The following is a 27,806-nucleotide window of genomic DNA, read 5'->3' on the forward strand; positions in this document are numbered from 1 at the left end:
TTGAGGTTAGGATTTTCATGCATTAGTATTTGACAGATCACGTGGTATTTCAGACATGGTGTCAAAGAGAAAGATGCTCAGTATGCTTTGACATTTCATCATGAATAGACTTACTAACGAGCAACGCTTGCAAATCATTGAATTTTATTACCAAAATCAGTGTTCGGTTCGAAATGTGTTCATTCACCGTTCAGCGATGAGGCTCATTTCTGGTTGAATGGCTACGTAAATAAGCAAAATTGCCGCATTTGGAGTGAAGAGCAACCAGAAGCCGTTCAAGAACTGCCCATGCATCCCGAAAAATGCACTGTTTGGTGTGGTTTGTACGCTGGTGGAATCATTGGACCGTATTTTTTCAAAGATGCTGTTGGACGCAACGTTACGGTGAATGAACACATTTCGAACCGAACACTGATTTTGGTAATACAATTCAATGATTTGCAAGCGTTGCTCGTTAGTAAGTCTATTCATGATGAAATGTCAAAGCATACTGAGCATCTTTCTCTTTGACACCATGTCTGAAATCCCACGTGATCTGTCAAATACTAATGCATGAAAATCCTAACCTCAAAAAAATCACCCATTATAAGTTAGTGAATTTGTTTGTAACAGGAAGAGAGATAGACCCATTGATAAGTATACCGATCAAATCAGAATCACTTTCTAATCCGATTTAGTTATGTCCGTCCGTCTGTCTGTCTGTCTGTCCGTCCGTCTGTCCATGTTAATTTGTGTACAAAGTACAGGTCGCAGTTTTCATCCGATCGTCTTCAAATTTGATACAGGCATGTTTTTGGGCCTAGAGACGAAGCCAATTGAAATTGTAAAAAATCGGTTCAGATTTGGCTATAGCTTTCATATATATGTTCGTCCGATTTTCAGTAATAATGCAGTGAAATGGTCATTTATTTACCGATTCTCTCGAAATTTGGCAGGAAGGATTACGACTCTCGACATTACTGGTGAATTTAATGGAAATCGGTTAAGATTTAGATATTGTTCTCATATATATATATATATATATATATATATATATATATATATATATATATATATATATATATATATATATATATATATATATATATATATATATATATATATATATCGCCCGATTTTCACTCCTAGAGCCACAGCAAGCATAGTTATAAACCAATCTTGCCAAAATATTGTACAACGCTTCCTCGAGGACTACCGCAATATGCAAAGAGTTTGGTCAAAATCGGTTCAGATTTAGATATAGCTCCCCTTATTACATTAGCAATAGCTCGTCCGCTACTGGTAAATTTAATGGAAATCGGTTCAGATTTAGTTATAGCTCTCGTATATATATATATCGCCCGATTTTAAATTCTAGAGTCACAGCCAGCGCATTTATTGACCCATCTTGCAAAACGTTTTCCTCGACGACTGCCACAGTATCTGTGGAGCTTGTTCGAAATCGGTTCAGATATAGGTTTAGCTCTCATATATAAGTTCGTCAGAATTTGGGTAATTTGCCATAATGTTGTAATTTTTCAACCGTAGTTTTTACAGTTTGAACATATTTGCTCACCGAGGTCCAACAAAATTGGTTCAGAATTGGATATAGGTCCAACATTGAACTTATAGTGTAGGTGTAGGGTATTATACAGTCGGAATCGCCCGACTTTTGTCCTTCCTTACTGGTTTTTACTTTCCGTTAGGCATGGCACAAAGAAGATACCAACCTCTGCGGATATGTTCACCTTATTTTTTTTTTTTTTTTTTGGTAGCGTAACAACCTGATGAGCCCCCTGACAAGAATGTTATAACCTGATGAGGCCCCTGACAACACCGAAATCGCAATCTTTGTAGTTTGTCTCATATACTTTTTTTTACTTTTTTTATATCTTGGCAACCCTGTTTCTAAATGCTTTTAAATTCCCGTCTACTTCATTTTTCGCTGATGTTATCTCACAAAATGTGCCCAAGTCAAGTTATTGTCATTTTTTTTTGTTGTTCCTTTTCTGCAATGTCTACGCGGCAAATGGTGTTTCAACTTTTTAATTGTCTATTACAAATATTGTCGCTGAGGATGCGATTCTCATTGCCTCCTTTCCAATTTAAGAAAATGAGAGCACCAAACAACACATCCCCGCAAGGTTGTTACTCTAGCTAAAGTGTCAAAAATTGCTTAGATTTACATCGACTGAGCCTGCTAGAAAAATAGGTAGAAGGAAGGCAAAGGCTCTTGCCAGCCTCCATCGCTGGCATACTTATGGCCCATAATGGTGCTCATGCCCCTTTTCTACTTTTTTTTTTTTTGTCTTATTTCCATATTGTCATTACGTGCATTTGTTTTTTTTCTCGATTTTTCGTTTTTTGGTGTCTGACTGAGATTTACGTTCTTTTGGGGCCATGTTGTTTAGAGCTTCCTTGTGGCGAAGGTGGTGAAGGACTCTTGAGAATTGCCCTATTCTGCTAAAGCACGTACCCATATACGCATATGGAGCGAATGTTGTGCTTGTTGTGCGTTATGGCTTTGTTAGCAGCTTCCTTATGTTGGTGAATTTTATGGCTGATTTTTGGTTTTCTATGATTGTCTGAATATTTATTTTCTCTTTGTGTTGTTGTTTGAATGTTCTCAAACTTGGTTTATAAAGACAATTTATGGTTTAGAAAACATTAAGCAAACTAATGGTGAAACAAAAAAAAAGTGAAGTTGTTGTCGGTGACAATAAGTTCAAAGATAAATTTTTAGGGAATTATACCATATTTCTTGCAGATTTGGAAAATGTTTGGAAAATTCAATGAAAAGAAATTTAAAATTTTTTAATCTGCTTTTAGAGACTTTATATACCCTACACTACCACTAAGGTACAGAGTATTACGACTTAATGCATTTGTTTGTAACACCCAGAAGAAAAAGAGATGGATACGTTGATAAGTGTGTTCTATCCGTATAAGAATCAGAATCACTTTTTGACCTAGCCAAGTGAGCCTGTCTTTCGGTCCATGTTCATTTTTAATCAAAATTCAAATCCCAATTTTTATACAATCATCTGGAAAACAGGCCAGGGGGGACCTCTAAAGTTAAGCAGGAATGGTGCCCGCCTCACAAACTTTTGGTCTGCAAATCTGTTCATCTATCATCTTTGCATACATCTGTCGATCCCGTTATCCATCTGTCTGTTTGTCTGTCCGTCTATCTGTCTGTTTGTCTGACTGATTTACGGTATGTCTTTCAGTATGTCTGTCCGTAACAATTTTAGGTTCATTTCTCTGTATGAATGTTGATACGTCTCGTCGCGGTGATACTCAGCTAATCTCACCGAAGTAATGACAGTGAAGACCTGGTTCAATACCACGGTGAGCTTACGTGGGTTACTATATAAGTTTCTGTCCTAAGCAATACCAACAGTTGCCAGGTGAAATCTAACATTTTCATTGGAAAGTTTAACATTTTCTAGCATAATCGAACTCAGAACGTTTTGACGTACGACCAAATGGAATAACTCATAAACTTTTTCGCGCGACCAAAACATCGAGCTGATGGGCGGATGCCTTGGCACTCAATAACTTCATTTTATTCTCGCACATTAAGATAAAAATACGTGGTCAATCATTTTCTTCGCCATAAATTAAGTTGAAGCGTTCAATAACCACGTGTTTAAAGTGTCTCAATCGAAATGGAACAAATAAAAGGGTGCTAAGTTCGGCTGGGCCGAATCTTATATACCCTCCACCATGGATCGCAATTGCCGAGTTCTTATCCTGGCATCTCTTCTTAGACAAAAAAGGATATAAAAAAAGATTTGCTCTGCTATTAGAGCGATATCAGGATATGTTTCGGTTTGGACCACAATTAAATTATATGTTGGAGATATGTTTAAAATGTCAGCCAATTCGAATAAGAATTGCACCTTGTAGGGGCTCAAGAAGTAAAATAGAGAGCTCGATTTATATGGGAGCTGTATCGGGCTATAGACAGATTCAGACCATATTAAACACGTATATTGATGGTCATGAGAGGATCCGTCGTACAAAATTTCAGGCAAATCGGATAATAATTGCGACCTCTAGAGGCTCAAGATGTAAAGATCCCAGATCGGTTTATATATCAGCTATATCGGGTTATGAACCGATTTGATACTTATTTGACAGAGTTGCTGAAAGTAAGAATAAAATACGTCATGCAAAATTTCAGCCAAATGGGATAGGAATTGCGCCCTCTAGAAGCTCAAGAAGTCAAGTCCCCAGATCTGTTTATATGACAGCTATATCAGATTATGAACCGATTTGAACCATACTGGGCACAATTGTTGGATATCATGACAAAACACGTCGCGCAAAATTTCAGCCAAATCGGATAGGAATTTTGCCCTCTAGAAGCTCAAGAAGTCAAGACCCAAGATCGATTTATATGGCAGCTATATCAGGTTATGGACCGATTTGAACCATACTTGGCACAATTGTTGGATATCATAACAAACCACGTCGTACAAAATTTCATTCCAATCGGAATGAATTGCGCCCTCTAGAAGCTCAAGAAGTCAAGACCTAAGATCGGTTTATATGACAGCTATATCAAAACATGGACCGATATGGCCCATTTACAATACCAACCGACCTACACTAATAAGAAGTATTTGTGCAGAATTTCAAGCAGCTAGCTGTACTCCTTCGGAAGTTAGCGTGCTTTCGACAGACAGACGGACGGACGGATGGACGGACGGACATGGCTAGATCGACATAAAATGTCGCGACGATCAAGAATATATATACTTTATGGGGTCTCAGACGAATATTTCACGTAGTTACAAACAGAATGACGAAATTAGTATATCCCCCATCCTATGGTGGAGGGTATAAAAATGTGCTTCGGCCGTGGTCTTCGGTAAGCTCGGGGAAAGATAGTAAGACATCGTGAGATTCACGATCACGATGGCGGTGAGTAATGTTGGTCTAGATCACCAGTGGCCACATCAACACCACTGGGAGTTGCGACCACTGGAAGTAACAACCACTGGAAGTAACAACCACTGGGTAGTTCGACCTTTGGGACGTTCGACCACTGGGAGTTACGTCCACTGGGAGTTCCGAGGAGATGCAACAGCTAGCCAGATATTTCCGTTGCACCTGAGTGACGTATCCTGGCAAGCCATAAGAAGAAGGCCGATTGGTTCGGTTTCAGAGAGTACACCAATCGCAGCTTTACTGAACTAATACCCGCTCAAATGTGTTTGTTACCGAGTGTAAATTCAGACACATCACTAACGCAGCAGCTGCTCGCTTTATACTAGGCGGTAGAATACCCCAAGTGAGGCCCAATTTCCCGGCGCAGTCAATGGTATTCGCAAAGGAGCGTGATGGAATACGGACCCCTCTAGCAACAGAATTAGCGGGCTGAATCTGGAAGTAAACAAGGTAGTAAACGAACATAAGCGGAATTCTGGTGGCTGGTACACTTGGCAATGTAACTCGGGTACCAGTTTAGGCAAGCTGTGATTTACTGTTATGTCACTCTCGAACCCCGGTTGACAGGATGACAGGACTTCATTCACTTTTGGCGACTTAACTGTGACTGATCCGAAGAGAGGCGCCAGGTTGTCCAACCGTTAATCTCTAGAGCATCTTATAGTACCCGAGATGTGCCAGATTGTGCAACCGTTAATCCCTTGTGCATCCCGAGAGTGACAGTGTTAGGAGGAGAGCCATTCGTCGTATCCGCGATCTTCGAGGCGATGGATAGCCATCATAATTTACCCTGGACAAAGTTACGTACCGTCATTCGTGGCGCCAAAACATCCAAGGCATTTAGCCCGGATAGAATCTCTACACTAATGCTGAAGAATCTGGATCTATTGGAGTCCATTACCTAACAACTGTCCTCAACCTGTCTTTGAACACTCTTATGGTACCCGAGATCTGGAAGATGGGCAGTGCGATCCCGCTACTGAAGCCTGGAAAGGAGCCGAGTAAGGCGGAGCCGAGTAAGGCGGAGCCGAGTAAGGCGGAGCCGAGTAAGGCGGAGCCGAGTAAGGCGGAGCCGAGTAAGGCGGAGCCGAGTAAGGCGGAGCCGAGTAAGGCGGAGCCGAGTAAGGCGGAGCCGAGTAAGGCGGAGCCGAGTAAGGCGGAGCCGAGTAAGGCGGAGCCGAGTAAGGCGGAGCCGAGTAAGGCGGAGTCGAGTAAGGCGGAGCCGAGTAAGGCGGAGCCGAGTAAGGCGGAGCCGAGTAAGGCGGAGCCGAGTAAGGCGGAGCCGAGTAAGGCGGAGCCGAGTAAGGCGGAGCCGAGTAAGGCGGAGCCGAGTAAGGCGGAGCCGAGTAAGGCGGAGCCGAGTAAGGCGGAGCCGAGTAAGGCGGAGCCGAGTAAGGCGGAGCCGAGTAAGGCGGAGCCGAGTAAGGCGGAGCCGAGTAAGGCGGAGCCGAGTAAGGCGGAGCCGAGTAAGGCGGAGCCGAGTAAGGCGGAGCCGAGTAAGGCGGAGCCGAGTAAGGCGGAGCCGAGTAAGGCGGAGCCGAGTAAGGCGGAGCCGAGTAAGGCGGAGCCGTACAAACCGATCTCCCTTCTCTCACCAGTAACCAAGTAGTTTGAGGGACAACTCCTCCCGAGCCTCGATGGAAAATTGCCATTGCAAATACGGTCCAAAACGGTCTATAACATGATATAGCTTCCATATAATCCGATCTCCCGATTTGACTACTTGAAACCTTACACGCCGCAATTTTTGTCCGATTCGGCTGAATTTTTGTCCGATTTTGGCATGCGGTGTTCTGTTACGACATCTAAAAACTGTGCCAAGTACGATCCAAAACAGTCTATAACCTGATAAAGCTCCCATATAAACGTAGAAGCTTTAATTTTTGCTGGTTCGACAGAAGCTTGCTATGGGGAATAAAATTATGCCCTTTAATTAAATTTGTATACCCTACATCACCACTGTGGGAGGCCACCGTAGCGCAGAGATTAGCATGTCCGCCTATGACGCTGAACGCCCGAGTTCGAATCCTGGCGAGACCATCAGAAACATTTTTTTCAGCGGTAGTTTTGCCCTCCTTATGCTGGCAACATTTGTGAGGTACTTTGCCATGTAAAACTTCTCTCCAAGTAGGTGTCACACTGCGGCACGCCGTTCGTACTCGGCTAAAAAAAGGAGGCCCCTTATCATTGAGCTTAAACTTGAATCGGACTGCACTCATTGATATGTGAGAGAAGCTTGCCCCTGTTCCTTCGTGGAATGTTCATGAGAAAAATTTGCGTTTACATCACCACTGTGGTACCGGGTATTATAAGTTTGTGCATTTGTTTGCAACGCTAAGAAGGAGAAGAGTTTGACCCATATACTGATCGACTCAGAATCACATTCTGATTCGATTTAGCCATGTCCGTCTGTGAGAATACATGATTTTTGTATTCAAGGTACAGGTCGTATTTGTTGTCCAATAGTCACGAAATTTAGCAGGTGTCACTTTTTTAGCTCATGGACGGACGATATTGATTTTGGTAAGAATCGTTTCAAATTTAGATATAGCTCCCATATATATGTATCGCCCGATTTGCACTTAAATGGCCGTAGTTACTAAAATTTTTAATCGATCTACACAACATTTGGCACGAATTGTTTTATTACTAATCTTAAGCGATCTGCAAGATTTCATCAAAATCGTTTCAGATTTAAATATAGCTCCCATATATATGTATCACCAGATTTCCACTTAAAAGGCCATAGTAACTACAATTTTCAACCGATCTGCACAAAATTTAGCACGAATTGTTTTGTTACTGATCTCAACATATCTGCAGGATTTCATCAATATCGGTTCAGATTTACATATAGCTCCCATATATATGTATCACCAGATTTCCGCTTAAATGGCTATAGTAACTACAATTTTCAACCTATCTCCACAAAATTCGGCACTGATTATTTTGTTACTAATCTTAACCGATCTGCGAGATTTCATCAAAATCGGTTTAGTTTTGGATGTAGCTCCCATATATATGTTTCGTCCGATTTGCATTTAAATGACTGTAGTACCTACAATATTCAACCGATCTGTACAAACTTTGGCACAAATTGTTTTGTTTTCGATCTTAACATATCTCTAAGATTTTATAAAAATCGATTCAAATTTAGATATAGCTCCCATATATATGTATCACCAGATATCCACTTAAATGGCCATAGTAACTAAAATTTTCGACCGATATGCACAAAATTTGGCATGGATTGTTTTGTTACTAAATTTAACATATATGAGGGATTTCATCAAAATCGGTTCAAATTTAGATATAGCTCCCATATATATGTGTCGCCCGATTTCCACTTAAATGGCCATTGTAACTTCAATTTTCAATCGATCAGCACAAAATTTGGCGCGGATTGTTTTGTAACAAATCTTAACACATTTGCAAGACTTCATCAAAATCGTTCAGATTTAAATATAGCTCCCATACATATGTATTGCCCGATTTCCACTTTAATGACCGTAGTAACTCCAATTTTCAAACGATTTTTTCGAAAAAAGTCGGTTCAGATTTTGATATAGCTCTCATATTTATGTATCTATTGCCCCAATTTATAATTGTAGGGTAGGTGTAGGGTATTATATTGTCGGCTCTGCCCAATTTTCACCTTTCCTTACTGGTTTTTGTATACATTTTTAGCATAATTCATGGTGGGTGGTTACCAAGATTCGGCCCGGCCGAACTTAGCTCGCTTCTACTTGTTTTTTTTACCAAATCTGAACTTTTATCATTTCGTCTGTTTGGGACAAATTCTTTTTGCCACTTTTTGCTTATGCCATTTTATTTTCAATTAAAGTTGCATCAAACGCTGTTTTAATTTGCAATTTATTTGAACAGTTTTTTTTCTTCAATATTTGCCTTCTTTATTACGCATATACCTGGAAATACAAATGTATGGCAATTATACATAGGCCAGCCCCACCCTTCAGATGCTCTATTGACAGTCATCGATATTTTATGAATATATATGAAGGAAAAAAAAAATATATTATTACATTCATATTGTTCAAATAGCAGGGTTAATGCTAAAGTTGATTCTGTAGCCAGCCAAAGGCAAAGTTTGCCAATAAATATTTGTAGTACTATGCCGAGGTGAGTGTGTGAGTTCATGGGCAAAGCCTTTGGCTGTGGCCATGTTCAATGCAAAAACTCTCCATGCAGTGAATTTCGTTGTTCTCCATCGAAAACGTGTCTGCTTAAATCACTCAATCGCAATTGGTGGAACCTATCGGGGGCTTAATATGAAAGCTTTCCATTAAATTGGGCAACAACAAAATTTAGTCAATTTTCCCCACTCTTTTGCTAACAAAAAACTTTGCGGATGGCCCCGACCTTCGAATTTATCAACTCATTTGGAAATTATTTGGTATATGTAACAAAACACTCGCATTTGCATCGTTGCTGTGCATAGCAATTTGTTATGGAAAATTGGAAAATCAAAATTATGAAAATAAACCGATTAGCGAAATAATAATTGGTGTAATCCATTGAAGGCACAGTGTTGGAAGAAATAGTTGAAATTTTAAATTTTTAATAGAAAAATCCAAAAAAAATTAGAAACGGTATTAAATTTGGCCAAAACAAATGTTGTCTATGCGACAACAAGGATTTTTGGTGAGTCTAAGGTTTACTCAACCCCAGAGCTGGTTGGTCTAAGGAAGGACTGCAGAAAACTCTTCAACAGAGCAAAAGCCAAATCAGCACCACTTGATTGGGACATCTATAAGGCTGAGCTAAGAAAATATATCGGCTAGCTGAGAACGGCTCAGAACAAATCCTTGCAGCTCCGTCGGAGATACATCTGAGGTCTCTAAGCTAAGGAAGATTCTCTCTTCGAGATCTATTACGGTGGGGTACATTCAGAAGTCAGAGAATATATGGACAATGTCTATTGAGGAAACACTAGAACTACTCGTTGATACACATTTCCCGGGAAATTCTCCCACGGACAACGTGGCTCCAGAAGAGGTAGTCACTGCTATGCATTCGTGGGAGGTTATCAGGGAAATTGCGTCTGAGCCGAAAATCCTTTGGACGAAAGAAGTTTCGATTCCTTTAAGTCGTCAGGCCCGTATGATGTATCACCGATTTAATTACAAGCGGTGTCTGTTAGACTGGTTCCCTGGCTAAGGGAGATACACTCTGCCTATAACAGCATCTGTATCAGCATGTCATATATACCTGTGGGATGGAGGGACACGAAGGTCATTTTCATTCCGTAAGTAGGAAAACCCTACCACACTAATGGTGATTTCGATTGTGAAAAAAAGTGCAGCATTTTTTCGACATGTTGCACTGAGATCGAAATTTTGTGTTCGATTCTCCAAAAAAGTGTAACCCCACCACCGGGTAAATGTTCGTTTGTAATGGTGTTGCCCACTGAAAGTGAAAAAATGCTGCATTTTCTACACCGTGGCTAGGCTAGGATGGAGAATGCCGCACTTTAAATCAGCTGCTATCATCTCATGTGCATGCCACCGTTCAAGCAAATTTTGGTTGAAAAGAAGAAGAAGAAAACAATTTGTAGAATGTTTGGCAAAATATTAAAAAGAAATACATAAAAAAAGGAAAAAGTAATCGCGTTTTATTTAGCTAACGGCATATTAGATGCATTGCTACATTTTACAGCATTATTTGGTTGAAATTACAATATACGGGCATATTAACATGTTCGATTGAAAATGTAAAAAGTGTAAAACTATGAGAGGGATAAGGCAGCATTCCCAAAATGTTGTCCCGTATAAGTGCAACATTAGTGTAACATTTTTTTCAGAATCGAAATCACCATAAGGCGAAACATGTTCGTCCTATAAGTCTGTCACCCTTTATGCTGAAGAATCTTGAGAGGTTAATAGAAACATATCTAAGGGCAAAAATCCCTGGAGATCGTCTGTCGCGGCAGCAGCATGCATATGTTAAAGGCAAATCGACTAAAATAGCCCTTCACGACCTAGTCGGCTACATAGAGGGTTCTCTTGCTGTCAAGGAATATACAATGGTAGCATTTCTTGACATTGAAGATGCTATCAATGATGTAAAACCTACGTCAATCATGAAGGAGTGGAAGTTTCTAGGCATCAACTCCACCGTAAGAAAGTTTATTAACAACTTACTTACGAAAAAAAGCATAACGGCAGGTTTGGGATCTGTGAATCTAAAAAGATGGCTCAGCAGAGGAAGTCCTCAAGGAGGGGTATTGTTCATCTACTTTGGAATATAGCCATTAAATTGCAAATTTTGCCCATGAGCATTCCACTAAAAAACAGGAGCAAACTTCTCACATATAAATGAGTGCTGTCCGCTTCTAGTTTAAGCTCAATGATTAGGGACCTCCTTTTTATAAGCGAGTTCGAACGGCGTGCCGCAATGCGACTCCTCTTTGGAGAGAAGTTTTTACATGGCATAGTACCTCATAAATGTTGCCAACATTAGGAGGGGAAAACCATCGAAGAAAATTTTTTCTGATGATCTCGCCAGGATTCCAACCCAGGCGCTCAGCGTTATAGGCAAACATGCTAACCTCTGCGCTACGGTGGCCATAAACAATATATTATTCTCTCTAGAAGAAAAAGGCGTAAAAGTGGTCGCGTATACTGAGGACGCGGTAATTGTGGTTAGGGGAAAGTGTCCCAGCACTCCAAGAGATATACTTCAGGAAACTCTACGTGCAGCATCGAAGTGGAAGAAAATCGAACATTTTGGAAAGGGCAAGAAAGGCCACTCTTGCCCTATACACCTGCAAGAGAGCCATTGGCAAAAGTTGGGGGCTTAGACAACGTGTCATGCAGTTATCAGACCTATATCGCTATATGGTGTTATGGTCTGATGGACGGCGCTTCAAAAGTCCATCTACTGCTCAATACTTAAACGGATCCAACGGATGGCTTGTTTGTGCATCGCAGCCGCACTGAGGGCGACACCATCTGATGCGCTGAATTTAATGCTACATATTATGCCTCTGGACATTGTGGCTAGACAAATTGCAGCGACCACTGTCGTGAGGTTAAGGGAGCTTTCTCATTGCTCATGTGGCGACTACGGACACTGTGTTATCTTTGATACAATATCCAATGTTCCAGGCAGTGTGGATTACACCCTACCTGAGCCGCTTTTTGATAAAAATTACTATACCACTATTCCTGAGAGAACCGATTGGATCTACAATATCCCTGGTAATAGAAGTTACAAAGACTTCTATACGGATGGTTACAAACTAGACGACCAGGTGGGCTTTGAGATGTACCCTAAAGATGTAGTTCTGGTCATATCGAAAAGATTGCCAGACCACTGCAGTGTGTAAAAAGCGGAGATCCTTGCAAAAAATGAAGTGATGGAATGGCTAAGATATACGACGATTGGCACAAATATCCAGGGATACTACACATTCCAGGGCTACAGGAATCTGTGAGTATGCCTCTAGCGACATGTAAGCTAAGTTTTCAGGACCAGGCCCGAAGGACAACGAATGGTAGATGGTCACTAAGAAGCGGCTGAGCATTCCAAAACTTTGTGGCCTAATCTAGGTTTGAAGAGGTCAACCGCTTTGCTGTCAATGACTAGAACAGACGTCTCAGTCATTGTGTCCATCATGACAGATCACTGCCTAATAGTAAAACATGCCGACAGACTGAAAGTTGCCAGTAATGACTTTTAAAGAAGCTGTGAGGACATCGAATAAGAGGAGACCAAAGAACACCTTTTATGTGCGTCCCGCACCTGTCTGATTATATTTAAAGCGATCTGGATGGATCCTTTTTATACCCTACACCATAGGATGGAGTATACTAATTTCGCCATTCTGTTTGTAACACCTCGAAATATGCCTCTAAGACCCCGTAAAGTATATACATTCTTGATCGTCATGACATCTTAAGTCGAACTAGCCATGTCCGACCGTCTGTCTGTCGAAAGCACGCTAACTTTCGAAGGAGTTGTGCTAGCCACTTGAAATTTTGCACAAATATTTCTTATTGGTGTAGGTCGGTTGGGATTGTAAATGGGCCAAATCGGTCCATGTTTTGATATAGCTGCCATATAAACCGATCTTGGATCTTGACTTCTTGAGCCTCTAGGGGGCGCAATTTTTTTCTGATTTGACTGACATAGTGTTTTGATATCACTTCCAACAACTGTGCGAAGTATGGTTTAAATCGGTCCATAACCTGATATAGCTGCTATAAAAACCGATCTTGGGTCTTGACTTCTTGAGCTTTTAGAAGGTGGAATTCTTATCCGATTTGACTGAAATTTTGTCCAACAACTGTGCGAAGTATGGTTCAAATCGGTCCATAACCTGATATAGCTGCTATATATACCGCTCTTGGGTCTTGACTTCTTGAGCTTTTAGAAGGCGCAATTCCTATCCGATTTGGCTGTAATTTTGGGATCGATCTGGGATCTTGAGTTCTTGAGCCTCTAGAGAGAGCAATTCTCATCCGATTTGGCACAAATTTTGTACAATGTGGCCTTCAATATACGTGTGCAATATGATCTGAATCGATCTATAGCTTGACACAGCTCTCATATAAACCGATCTCCCGATTTTGCTTCTTGAGCCTCGAATCGGACTATAAATTGATATACATAGCTCCACCTCCACCTCCGTCCATATTCATTATTCTTTGTTTGCCTAGAAAGAGATAATGCGCAAAGAACTCGACAGATGGGATCCATGGTGGAGGGTATATAAGATTCGGTCCGGCCGAACTTAGCACGCTCTTACTTGTTCTGTATCACAATGGACGAAAACGTCTAAATGAAGTTTATATCCAAGTTATGCAAAATTTCAGATAAATCGTATAAGAACTGCGCCCTCTAGTGGCTCAAGAAGTCAAGTTTCAAGATCGTTTTATATGGTAGCTATATCAGGTTATAGACCGATTTTGACTGCACTTGGCACAGTTGTTGAAGGTCATAACAGAGGATTGCATGCAAAATTTCAGCCAAATCCGACATACATTGCGGCTTGTAAGCGCTTAAGAAGTCAGGAGATCGGATTATATGGAAGCTATATCAGGCTATAGACCGATTTGGACCGTACTTGGTACAATTGTGGGAAGTAATAACAGAGCACTATGGGTAAAACTTTAGCTAAATGGGACAAAAATTACGGCTTATAAGGACTCAAAAAGCCAGATCGGGAGATCGGTTTATATGGGAGCTATATCAGGTTATAGACCGATTTGAACTGTACTTGGCACAGTTGTTGAAAGTCGTAACAGAACACCACATGCAAAATTTCAGCCAAGTCGGACAAAAATTGCGGCTTCCAGGGGCTCAAGAAGTCAAATCGGAAGATCGGTTTATATAGGAGCTATATCAGGTTATGGACCGATTTGGGCTGTACTAAGCACAGTTGTTGAAAGTCTTAGCAGAATACCACACGCAAAATTTCAGCCAAATAGAACACAAATTGCGGCTTCCAGGGGCTCAAGAATTCTTATCGGCAGATCGGTTTATATGGAAGCTATATCTAAATCTGAATCGATATGGCCCATTTGCAATCCTCTATGACCTACATCAATATTAAGTATCTATGCAAAATTTCAAGCGGCTAGTTTTACGCGTTCGATCGCTATCGTGAATTCGACAGATGAATGGAAGGACACGGCAAGATCGACCCAAGATTTATATACTTTATAGGGTCTTAGGTCAATATGTCGAGGTTTGACTAGATTGGTATACCCCCTTCCTATGGTGGTGGGTATAAAGATACAATATCAACATTGAAGTTAATCTATTCCAAATAACATTATTTTTAATATTTAATACAATCCAATATTAGCCATATCGATGCCAATCGATACCATTTATTATCTTCATGGTTATTAGCCAAGGTACTCATATGTGCAATATTTTGTTCGTCTATACCTTGACGGACAAAACTCGTCTACCGACTTTACACGTCCATTCCATTGTATGTCCGTGTGTTGTTTTGTGCCATTTGGTGCCAGCCTTCCATTTGGATAATAATAATTGACATATTATTGCCAAATCGGCCACTTCACAGTGACACCATCGCATAATTAGCATTTCAAATATCAACGCACACACGCACGCACACACACACGCACGTTTGCACATTTCCACAAATTAATAATGAATTGGGTGTAAATAGATCTAGGCAAACATCTGTATCCTAATACTAAATGCATACAAATACCTATGCATATGACACACACTCATATGTATATGTATGTAGCGTGTGTATATATGTATTGGCGCTGTACAATTGGAAATAAGCAAATACATATATAATAACAACCTCATTATCAATATCGTATTCATGGAAAATAAAGGAGAACATCCACACTGGTGGCCAGTATGAGGAAAATTTTTAAATTTTATGATTACCTACATTTTATTGAATTAAAGTCTATATACCCACCACCATAGGGTAGGGGGGTATACTAATGTTGCAAATCAGTTTGTAACACCTCGAAATATCGGTTAGCGACCCCTTTAAATACAGGGTGCGCCAGAGAAACTCACTTATTTGAAAACAAGTAAAAGCGTGCTAAGTTCGGACGGACCAAATCTTTGACCACCACGGCACTTAGGGGGGGCTATATCACCATATTGACCGTTTCGTATAGGGTTCTAGGCCAATTTTCAGCCAAATCAGGTGAAAAATTAGACTTTTTAGGGCTCTAGCTGTCAAAACCGGGGATCGGATTATATGGAGGCTATATCTGTTTATACACCGATTCGGATCATACTAGGCATGTATGATGAAAGTCAAAACGTAAATCTTTGTTTCAAATTTCAGCCAAATCGAATGAATATTGAAACTTCTAAGGTCTGAAGAAGTAAAAACCGGGAATCGGTTTATAAGGGGGCTATATCTGTTTATAAGCCGATTCAGATCATACTTGGCATGGATATTGGAAGTCATAAATCAAGTATTTGCGGATCGGATGAAAATTGAGGCTGCTCAGAGCTCAAGAAGTCAAATCAGTGGATAGGTTTATATGAGGGCTATCTCTGTTTATAGACCGATTCGAATCATACTAGGCATGGAAGTTGAAAGCGATAATATAGGTCTTTGTTCCAAATTCCTGCCATGTCGCATGTATATTGAAGCTTATAAGGGCTCAAGAAGTCAAATCCGGCAATCGGTTTATATGAGGACTATATCTCTTTAAAGAACGATTCGGACCATACTTATCATGGATGTAGGGGGTCATAATTAAAGCCTTTGTTCCATATTTCAGGCAAATCGGACACAAACTAAGGCTTCTAAGGGCTCAAAAAATCAAAACCGGGAATCAGTTTATATGGGGGCTATATGTGTTTATAAACCGATTCAGATCATACTTGGCATCGATGTTTAAAGTCATAACTCAAGCCTTTGTTCCAAATTTTAGCCAAATCGGATAAAAATTGGGGCTTCTAAGGGCTCAAGAAGTCAAATCCGGCGATAGGTTTATATGGGGGCTATATCTGTTTATAGATCGATTCGGATCATGCTTGGCATGGATGTTGAAAGTCATAACGCAAGTTTTGGTTCCAAATTTCAGCAAAATGGGAGAACATTGAGGCTCCTAGGGGTTCAAGAAGTCAAATCGGGAAATCGATTTCTATGGGGGCTATATCCAAATCTGAACCGATATGACCCTTTTGCAATCTCGTTGGGGATTGCACAAGGGTCATCACTAAGGAGTATGTGTATAAAATTTCAAGCGACAAGCTTTGCGCGTTCGACCGCTATCATGATCTCGACAGATGGACGGACGGACGGATGGACATGGCTAGTTCCACTTAATAAGTCGATTTGCTCCAAAATATATATTAAGGGTGATTTTTTGTTATCAAAATGCGTGCTATGGTAAGAAACTTCATCGCGCTAAAATTTTACTCATTTTTGACTCAATGGGTACGTAAATAAGCAGAATTGTCGATTATGGAGTGAAGATCAGCTTGAAGCATTGACAAAGCTAGCGATGTATACAGAAAAAATCACAGTTTGGTAAGGTTTATGGGCTGGTGGCATCATTGGACCGTACTTCTTCGAAGATGATGCGTGTCGTAACATAACTGCGAATGGTGAGCGCTATCGTAAGATGTTATGCAACTTTTTTTTACCCACCACCGAAAGAGGGGGGTATATTCCAGTTGCGATATTCTTGATCAGAGTAAAAATCTAAGACGATTTAGCCATGTCCGTTCATCTATCTGTTGAAGTCATGCTAGAGTCTTTAAAATAGATATATTCAGCTGAAATTTTGCACAGATTCTCGTTTTGTCCATAAGCAGATTAATTTCGAAGATGGACTACATCGGACTATATCTTAATATAGCCCCCATATAGATCGATCCGCCGATTTAGGGTCTTAGGCCCATAAAAGCAGCATTTATCATCCGATTTAACTGAAATTTGGAATAGGGAGTTGTGTTAGGCCCTTCGACATTCTTCTTCAATTTGGCCCAGATCGGTTCAGATTTGGATATAGCTGCCATATAGACGATCTCTCGATATTAGGCTTTGGACCCATAAAAGGGGAATTTATTGTCCAATGTCGCCGAAATTTGGGACAGTGAATTAGGTTAAGCCCCTCGATATACTACTGCAATATGGCACAGATCGGTCCAGATTTGGATATAGCTGCCATATAGACCGATCTATCGATTTAAGGTTTTGGGGCCAGAGATTTGGGACAGAGAGTTGTGTTAGGCCCTTCGACATCTTTCTTTAATTTGGTCCAGATCGGTCCAGATTTAAATACTACCGATGTGGTAGTTATCCAAATTTCGGCCCGGCCGAACTTAACGCCTTTTTACTTGTTTTGCATTTTTTGTGGTTTCAACATGCCACACAGCACGCGTAACAATCGACTTATTGGGAGGCGAGTTCGGTGAACATTTTATTTCACATACTGGACCGGTCAATTGACCGCCTAGAACGTGCGATTTAATGCCTTTAGATTAGTTTTTGTGGGCCTATGTTGAAGGTCATATCTATACAGACAATCCCGCTTAAATTGACGCAATGGAAGACAACATAGAAGCATTTATTCGTGAGATACCGGCCGAAATGTTGGAAAGAGTATGCTAAAATTGGTCTAGACTAAGCGGATGGACCATTTCAAACGCATTCACGGTCAACATTTGCATGAAATCTTCAAACATTAAGTTATATGGACCGTACTATCGATTCACGTTAAGATTTCATGCATTTTCTGAATTTTATGTGATTTCTTTTTAAACCTTTCCTATAACTCTTAAAAAATCACCCTTTATTTGGCAATAATTTATAAGACCAACGGCCATTTGGGGAATTATCCCATCGCCTTTGCCAGTTTTCCATCGTTGTTAGTCTCTCAGACCTACGAATGACCTTTCTTGACATGCTTTCGTCTTCGAGTCGAGTACTAAAGGGTGATTTTTTTGAGGTTAGGATTTTCATGCATTAGTATTTGACAGATCACGTGGGATTTCAGACATGGTGTCAAAGAGAAAGATGCTCAGTATGCTTTGACATTTCATCATGAATAGACTTACTAACGAGCAACGCTTGCAAATCATTGAATTTTATTACCAAAATCAGTGTTCGGTTCGAAATGTGTTCAAATTTTGACAAATTTTGTTCAGCGATGAGGCTCATTTCTGGTTGAATGGCTACGTAAATAAGCAAAATTGCCGCATTTGGAGTGAAGAGCAACCAGAAGCCGTTCAAGAACTGCCCATGCATCCCGAAAAATGCACTGTTTGGTGTGGTTTGTACGCTGGTGGAATCATTGGACCGTATTTTTTCAAAGATGCTGTTGGACGCAACGTTACGGTGAATGAACACATTTCGAACCGAACACTGATTTTGGTAATAAAATTCAATGATTTGCAAGCGTTGCTCGTTAGTAAGTCTATTCATGATGAAATGTCAAAGCATACTGAGCATCTTTCTCTTTGACACCATGTCTGAAATCCCACGTGATCTGTCAAATACTAATGCATGAAAATCCTAACCTCAAAAAAATCACCCTTTAGCAAGCATATCAAAGGGGATCATCCCTGCTACCACGTGTCCTTCGTCGCTTTAGATTTCTCGTTCTGTAGCCGCTGCACACTCGTAGACAGTTTTTCCGGGCTATGGATGTCACATGAGATCTGGAATACGCCTAAACTTCGACTTTCGTCTGTCAGTCAGTCAGTCAATCTGTTTGTCTTTCTAGCAGCCATCAGACAGTGCCTGCCATCTGTCTGTTCATCTTTCACTCTAGCCGAGACAAATAGTACAAATATTCCCAAAAATCAAAAAAAGTGACCTTGACCGGAACAACAATTGCCACCAAATCCCCAACACCAAGATTTCATAATTTTAACAAAATCCCTCCCACTGTTATGTGTGTTTAGGAGGCTAGAGGTGCGGAATGAGGTTAGGCCATAATACCCAAATAAAATTTAGTCGTCACCGTTCAGTTCATTATTTATGGAAAATACTAAAGCTATTAAAATGCCCACACAAACACAAATGAACACCTACAATGGCACACAAAAACATCCACACACACACACACACACTTAATGCTGTATTGTTATACTTTCACGGATATTTAATACTATTTACCCAAATCGTATCAATTATTTGTAGCCGCCGCCGCCGATATTGTTCATTATTTTGCACTTGTTTTTGTGCCATTTTCATGATGTTGTTATTATTGTAGTTGTTGTTGTTTGTTTGTTTATTTACAGTCTCATATCCCCCCACAACGGCACCATCAGGCAATTTTCTCACCGATCCAACACGATGGGATGGTGCATATGGTTCGGACTCCTCACGCAGTCACCATGGTGGAGATAAAAGTGAGTTTTTGTTGTTTTAGAAATTTTGTTACTCCATTCGATAAGGGATAAGTTCCCATTAAATATTATCATATTGGAAAGGAAGGTGATGGAGAGAGAGAGAGAAAAAGATAGGGATAGAAACTGAGTTGAAGGTAATACAAATGAAAATTAAGCACTGGCTTAGGTATATGTCCATAATGGCATGGGGCGTATTAATACCCGCACCCACTTTCTCAACCTAACCTAACCTATTACAAATGAATCAATTACTGATTCACACTATCAGGGCTGCGAAATGGGTTGAAGGCTGAGTCGGAATCGCAGTCGAAGTTGAAGTCGAAGTCGCAGACGAAGTCCCATTCGAAGTAACAGTCTAAATCCCAGTCGAAGTCCTAATCGAAATCCCAATCGAAATCCCATTTGAAGTCCCGGTCGTAGTCCCAGTCCAGGTCGAAGTACTAGTCAAAGTCCCAGTCGTAATTCCAATCTAAATCCCAGTCGAAATCGCAGTCGATGTCCCAGTCGAAGTATCAGTCCAAGTCCCAATCGAAGTAACAGTCGAAGTCGCAGTCGAAATCCCAGTCGAAGTATCAGTTAAAGTCGAAATCCCAGTCGAAGTCCAAGTCGAAGTCTCAGTCGGAAACCCAGTCGAAGTCGCAGTCGAAATCCCAGTCGAAGTTGCAGTCGAAATTCGAGTCGAAGTCCCAGCCGAAGTCCTAGTCGAAGTCCCAGTCGAAGTCCAAGTCCATGTCGCAGTCGAAATCCCAGACGAAGTTCCATTGGAATCCCAGTACCAGTCGATGTCGGAGTCGCAGTTGAAATTACAGTCGAAAATCCAGTCGAGGTCTCAGTACCAGTTGAAGTCGCAGTCGAAATCTCCGTCGAAGTCCCAGTCGAAGCCCAAGTCGCAGTCGAAATCTCAGTCGAAGTCCAAATCCATGTCGCAGTCTAAATTTCAGACGAAGTCGCATTGAAATCACAGTACCAGTCGATATCGGAGCAGCAGTCGAAATCCCAGTCGAAATTCCAGTCAAGGTCTCAGTACCAGTCGAAGTCGCAGTCAAAATCTCCGTCGAAGTCCCAGTCGAAGCCCAAGTCGCAGTCGAAATCTCAGTCGAAGTCCCAGTCGAAGTCCCAGTCGAAGTCCCAGTCGAAGTCCCAGTCGAAGTCCCAGTCGAAGTCCCAGTCGAAGTCCCAGTCGAAGCCGAAATCCCAGTCGTTATCCCAGTCGAAGTCCTATTCGAAGTCCCAGCACCAGTCGAAGTCGAAATCCCAGTCGAAGTCCCAGTCGATGTATCAGTCAAAGTTCCAGTCAAAGTCGCAGTCAAAATCCCAGAAGAAGTCGCAGTCGAAATCCCAGTCGAAGTCCCAGTCAAAATTACAGTCGAAGCCCATTCGAAGTCCCAGTACCAGTCAAAGTCGAAGTCGCAGTCGAAATCCCAGTCGAAGTTCCAATCGAAGTCCAAGTCGAAGTACCAGTCGAAGTCCCAGTCAAAATTACAGTCGAAGCCCCATTCGAAGTCCCAGCACCAGTCAAAGTCGAAATCGCAGTCGAAATCTCAGTCGAAGTCCAAGTCGAACTCCCACTCGAAGTCCCAGTCGAAGTCCCCGTCGAAATCCCAGTCGATGTCCAAGTCGAACTCCCACTCGAAATCCCAGTCGAAGTTCCAATGGAAATCCCAGTCAAAGTACCGGTCGAAATCCCAGTCGAAGTCCCTGTCGAAGACCCAGTCGAAGTCAAAGTCCACGTCCAAGTCGCAGTCGCAGTCGAAATCCCGGTCGTAATCCCAGTCGAAATCAAAGTCGCAGTCCCAGTCGAAGTCAAAGCCGTAGTGGAAATCTTAGCCGAAATCCCAGTCGAATTCCCAGTCGAAATCTCTGTCGAAATACCAGTCGAAGATGCAGTCAGTGTCGTAGAGTTTTTCCATTGAAATCCCCGTCAAAGACTCAGTCGAAGTCCCAGACAAAGTCCAAGTCGCAGTCGAAATCCCAATCGTTATTCTAGTCGAAATCCCAGTAGAAATCCCATTCGAAGTCCCAGTCGAAATCCCGTTCGAACTCCCAATCGAAGATGCAGTCAGAGTAGTTGAGTTGTTCCTGAGACAGAGTAAGGTTTCAATTCGACTCCATGTAAGTTTTTCGACATCGGTGCAAGGACTCCGATCCGTAGCCCTGCAGAACCACTACTTTATTTTACTTGGGTCAATTTTGAGCTCACTAAAGAAACGGGTAAGGAAAGTGTATTTCCTTATCTCTCCCTCCTAGAGATTGAAAATTACCGCTTGTAAATTTTTGTAGTAAGAGTCAGGACTTAAAACTTATTTATGTAACATAAAACTAAATTGGAAATTCTAAAATTTAAATTTTAATGAAAATTTTCGAAAAAACAACGTTCGATGAGACTTTTCGCGGAAACTTAATTTTGACGGCATTTAAATAAAAATCGACATAAATTAAAATTTAATTTTAAACCTGTAGTAGGGCAAAATTTTGTAAATTAAAGCTGCCGCCTATAAAAATGCCAGCGAATTACGTTGTTCCCTCTTTGTCTCTCTCTCTCTCTCTCTCTCTCACTTTCCCGCTTATCTCATCTATATAACTCCCTTAACATGCAACCGGCATAAAATTATTATCATTCATTGCATTATCAAGCATTTTTTTTAATATCATTTTTTCATCATTATCTTCATGTCCCTTTCCACTTACATCGCGGCACCATCAATTTTATCACCATCGCCCATCTGTCCGTCCACCCTTAGCCATACGTTTTGATACAAATCTTAATGAAATCGTTTTATCTCAACAAAAATCCATCCTAGATAAGACCACGGGCCAGAACGATGTCTACGGGCTACCCGGCCAAGGTGAGGAGCTGTCGAGTGGATCGATGAGTGTCACCGCTGTAGCTGCTACAACCATAGGAAAACGCTTGCAACATGTGGCACTGTTGTTAATTTTGTTTGTATATTTAGGTCGTTATAATGTAAAATGATTCCCCCTCCATAAGTTTTTATTATTTTTTACCTGAAACAACAACAAGAAAAACCAAAACAAAACAACAATTAATTAAAATACAGCAAAAGTTAAGACACACAAAAAAAAAACACAATGTTAGCATATTAAGATGCAAAAGCAAAAATAACACCCATCATCATATCAAACCAATGTACGAGGGTGGGAGAGCAAGTCTTTGAAGAGCTTTAAAAATTGACAATTTTAATAAAAATCATAACATGCATTCTAATATTTAAGGCTATTGTTTGTATAGGTTTAACACCTATACAAATAATAGACCAGTCAAACTTCAGGGTTGTTAAACCATATAATCCAGCATTGGATTCTAAGGTTAAATACTGTGTAATTTTTGGTGATTTTGTAAAAGAAACTTAATCTCACAGGCTCACAGATGGTGGTCACTATGTATACTCTACTACGTGGCTCTACAGAAGCGGATAATAAATGCTCCTGGTACGGGACCAAGACCCTAAATCAGCAGATCGATCTATATGTCTGCTTAATCTAAATATAGTTCGATCTGACCCATAATTAAGTCGGATATCACGAGGCTTAAAACAAACTACTGTTTCAAAGACCATAAATCAGTGGATCGGCCTATATGAACGCTGTATCTATATATGGTCCGATCTGAACCATATTTATGTCCGGATGTCGGGAGGCCTACAACAACTCACTGTTACAACTTTCAGTGAAATCGGATAATAAATGCGCCTGTTTGGCCCGAGTTGGGCCATATATCGAAGCCCCTAGACCAACTCCATCTTTAAAATTTCAGCGAATTGGACAAGAAATGGGGCTTTTACCGGCTTAAAGCCCTAAATCGCCAGATCAGTCTATATGACAGCTATAGCTATATATAGTCCGATTTGACCTATTCAAAAACCTAACCTGCGTATAGAAGAAATACGACTCTGTGCAAAATTTGATTTCAATATTTCAATTTTTAAAGACTGTAGAGTGATTACAACTGACGGACACACTGGCGGACAGACGGATGGACAGACGGACGGACAGACGGATAAACGGACGGACAGACGGACACATGAACAGACGGACGGACGGACAGGCATATGGACAGACAGACAGACGGACAGACAGACGGACAGACTGACGGACAGACAGACGGACAGACGGACAGACGGACGGACAGACATACGGATAGACAGACAGACGGACTGACAGACATACGGATAGACAGACAGACGAACTGACAGACAGACGGACAGACAGACAGACATACGGACGGACGGACTGGCAGACAAACGGACAGACAGACAGACGGACGGGCAAACAAACGGACAGACAGGCAGACGGGCTGATAGTCGGGCAGACAGACGGACATACAGGCGGACAGACAGATGGACAGACAAACGGACAGACAGACAGACGGACAGAAGGACGGAAAGACAAAAAGGGAGAGACAGACGGACGGAAAGACAGACGGACGGACAGACAGGCGGACGGAAAGACAAAAAGACGGACAGACAAAAAGACGGACAGATAGACAGACGGACGGACAGAAGAACGGACAGCAATACGGACATCGTTAAATCGTCTTAGAATTTTAAGACGAATTTTTTAGGTTCGGAAATGGATATTTTGATGTGTTACAAACGGAATGACTAAATGAATATACCTCCTATCTTATGGTGGTGGGTATAAACACCGATTTTGAAATCTTCTTTACCCGAAATGGGTATTTTGGATACAAATTTGCCGAAAATCTATCCTTCGATATGATTTATTAAACATTTAAAATATAAAATTTATGCAGGATATAGCTCAACTTTAGCTTTACCTTCACACCCAGTAGGATCCATTAGGTGCATTATAAAATATAGCCCTTATATAACCCTGTGAGAACCTTGTTTGCGGCCTTAGATGCTTTGGAAAATAAACCACTTACAAATCTAGCAAATTTTATACATTTAAAGCGGTTCGCATTGTCGATTCTATGCCACTACCTATTCCTTTCATAAAAAAAAAACAAGTAAAAAGGCGTTAAGTTCGACTGGGCCGAACTTTGGATACCCACCACCTCGGGTATATATGTAAACCACCTTTCATCAAAATTCGGTGAAAATTTCATAATTTATGTCCCATATCAGTTATATCAAAATATGTTCCGATTTGGACCAAATACTAAAAAGTGCAGTAGTTATATCTAAAAATAAACCGATCTGATCCATATACGACATGGATGTCGAAAAGCCTAACATAAGTCACTATGTCAAATTTCAGTGAAATCGGATGATAAATGCCTCTTTTATGGCCCCAAAATCTAAAACCTAGATATCGCTCTATATGTATGTTTAGGGGCTTAACTTAACTCACTGTCCCGAATTTCGACGACATCGGACAATTAATGAGCATTTTATGGGCCCAAAACCTTGAATCAAGAAAAGATGGGCCAAATTGAAGAAATATGTCGAACGGCCTAGGACAACTCACTGTCCCAAACTTCAGCAAAATCGAATAACAAATGTGGCTTTTATGGGCCCAAAACCATAAATCAAGAAATCGGTCTATATGGCAGCTATATCCAAATCTGAACCGATCTGGACCAAATTGAAGAAAGTTGTCGAAGGGGCTAACACAACTCATTGTCCCGAATTTCAGCAAAATCGGATAATAAATGTGGCTTTTATGGGCCTAACACCATAAATCGGAGGATCGGTCTATATGGCAGCTATACCCAAATCTGGACCGATCGGAGCCAAATTGACGGAGGATGTCGATGGGCCTTACACACTTTACTGTCCCAAATTTCATCAAAATCGGATAATAAATGTGGCTTTTGTGGGCCTAAGACCCCAAATCGGAGGATCGGTATATATGGCAGCTATATCCAAATCTGAACCGATCTGGGCCAATACAACTCACTGTCCCAAATTTCAGCAAAATCGGTTAATAAATGTGGATTTTATGGGCCTTAGACCCTAAATCGGAGGATCGGTCTATATGCCAGCTATATCCAAATCTGGACCAATCTGAGCCATATTGACGGAGGATATCGGAGGGCCTAAGACAACGCACTGTCCCAAATTTCAGCAAAATCGGATAATAAATGTAGCTTTTATGGGCCTAAGACCCGAAATCGGAGAATCGGTCTATATGGCAGCTATATCCATATCTGAACCGATCTGAGCCAAATTGACGAAGGACGTTGAAGGGCCTAACACAACTCACTGTCCCAAATTATAGCAAAATCGAATAACAAATGTGGCTTTTATGGGCCTAAGATCCTAAATTTGAGGATCGGTCTATATGGCAGCTATATCCAAATCTGAACCGATCTGGTCCAAATTAACGAAGGAAGTCGAAGGACCTAACACAACTCACTGTCCCAAATTTCAGCAAAATCGGACGATAAATGTGGCTTTTATGGGCCCAAGACCCTAAATCGGCAGATCGGTCTATATGAGAGGTACATCAAGATATAGTCCGATATAGCCCATCTTCGAACTTAACCTGCTTATGGACAAAAAAAGAATCTGTGCAAAATTTCAGCTTAATATCTCTATTTTTAAAGACTGTAGCGTGATTTCAACAGACAGACGGACGGACATGTCTAGATCGTCTTAGATTTTTACGCTGATCAAGAATATATACTTTATGGGGTCGGAAATGGATATTTCGATGTGTTGCAAACGGAATGACAAAATGAATATACTCCGTCGGTGGTGGGTACAATAAAATACGCCATTCAAATTTTCTACCAAATCGAATAAGAATTGCGCCCTCTAGAGGCTCAAGAAGTCAAGACCCAAGATCGGTTTATATGACAGCTATATCAGGTTATGGAGCGATTTAAACCATACTTGGCACAGTTGTGGGATATCATAAGAAAACACGTCGTGCAAAATTTCATTCAAATCGGATAAGAATTGCGCACTCTAGAGGCTCAAGAAGTCAAGACCCAAGATCGGTTTATATGGCAGCTATATCAAAACGTGGACCGATATGGCCCATTTACAATACCAACCGACCTACACTAATAAGAAATATTTGTGCAAAATTTCAAGCGGCTAGCCTTACTCCTTCGGAAGTAAGCATGCTTTCGACAGACAGACGGACGGACGGACGGACATGGCTAGATCGACAAAAAATGTCGGGACGATCAAGAATATATATACTTTATGGGGTCTCAGACGAATATTTCGAGTAGTTACAAACAGAATGGCGAAATTTGTATACCCCCCATCCTATGGTGGAGGGTATTAAAAGTTATATGAATCACGCGCAAAATTGGCTTCAGGAGAGAGTGGCGGCTCTACTCCATGGAGGACAGGTCCCCTCCTCCTGACGAAAAGCTCGAGCTCAGTGTTTTTCCCAAGTCCGGTGGTCCTTGTCCACCCTAATGCTGATAGTCATATAACATTCAAAAGATGATTTTCAAATGACAAAATCTTCCACCCCCTCCCCTTTCCCATTCCATATATATCCTTAAACTTTTCAGCCACATCAATATATTCTAGCCTTTGTTATATACATAAGTAAGTATATATGTAAAAAAAAAGTAAAAAACCAACCTTATGTAAAATATAGTTAAAAAATTTAATGAAAGAAAAATAAGTTAAAATATATACACAAGCAGGCATATACATTAAAACAAAAAAGAGAAACAAAATAACAATTAAATTAAAGAATAAAATATATATACACACAAACATATATAGCATATATAGAATCAGGCAACAGCAACAAAAAAAACCTATTTATAATAACGGATATTTATGAAATATAATCGCATAAATGTTAAACCCAGAAAAAAACAAAAAACAAAACATTAACTGTAAGCTTAACTTAAATACGTAATACGCATAAAACAACACAATTTAATTCCCTGAAATTAAATTAAAAATCATTAAAAATGCAACAAATGATTTTATTAAAACTTTTTCAGTAAACTTTTTCATGGATTAATACAAACTAATCTTAATCTCTGTTGTTTAATTTTATATTTGTGATTTAAATATTTAAACAAATAAACAACCAAAAAACAAACACAAATGCAGGGT

The 27,806-nt window shown here is 40.6% G+C and overlaps 1 protein-coding gene across 1 annotated transcript in view; it reads left to right on the top strand.

Moving 5' to 3' along the window:
• LOC106081113 (uncharacterized) overlaps positions 1-23,719 on the top strand; it is a 285,863-nt gene extending 262,144 nt beyond the window's left edge. The window contains exons 13-14 of the mRNA XM_059365759.1: positions 19,675-19,785; positions 22,587-23,719. Coding sequence (XP_059221742.1) covers positions 19,675-19,785; positions 22,587-22,759 — 284 coding nt within the window. The 3' untranslated portion in view covers positions 22,760-23,719. The remainder of the gene's footprint in view (positions 1-19,674; positions 19,786-22,586) is intronic.
• The last annotated feature ends 4,087 nt before the right edge of the window (positions 23,720-27,806 follow it).

Source organism: Stomoxys calcitrans, chromosome 3 (genome assembly GCF_963082655.1).
Source record: "Stomoxys calcitrans chromosome 3, idStoCalc2.1, whole genome shotgun sequence".
NCBI classification, from domain to species: domain Eukaryota; kingdom Metazoa; phylum Arthropoda; class Insecta; order Diptera; family Muscidae; genus Stomoxys; species Stomoxys calcitrans.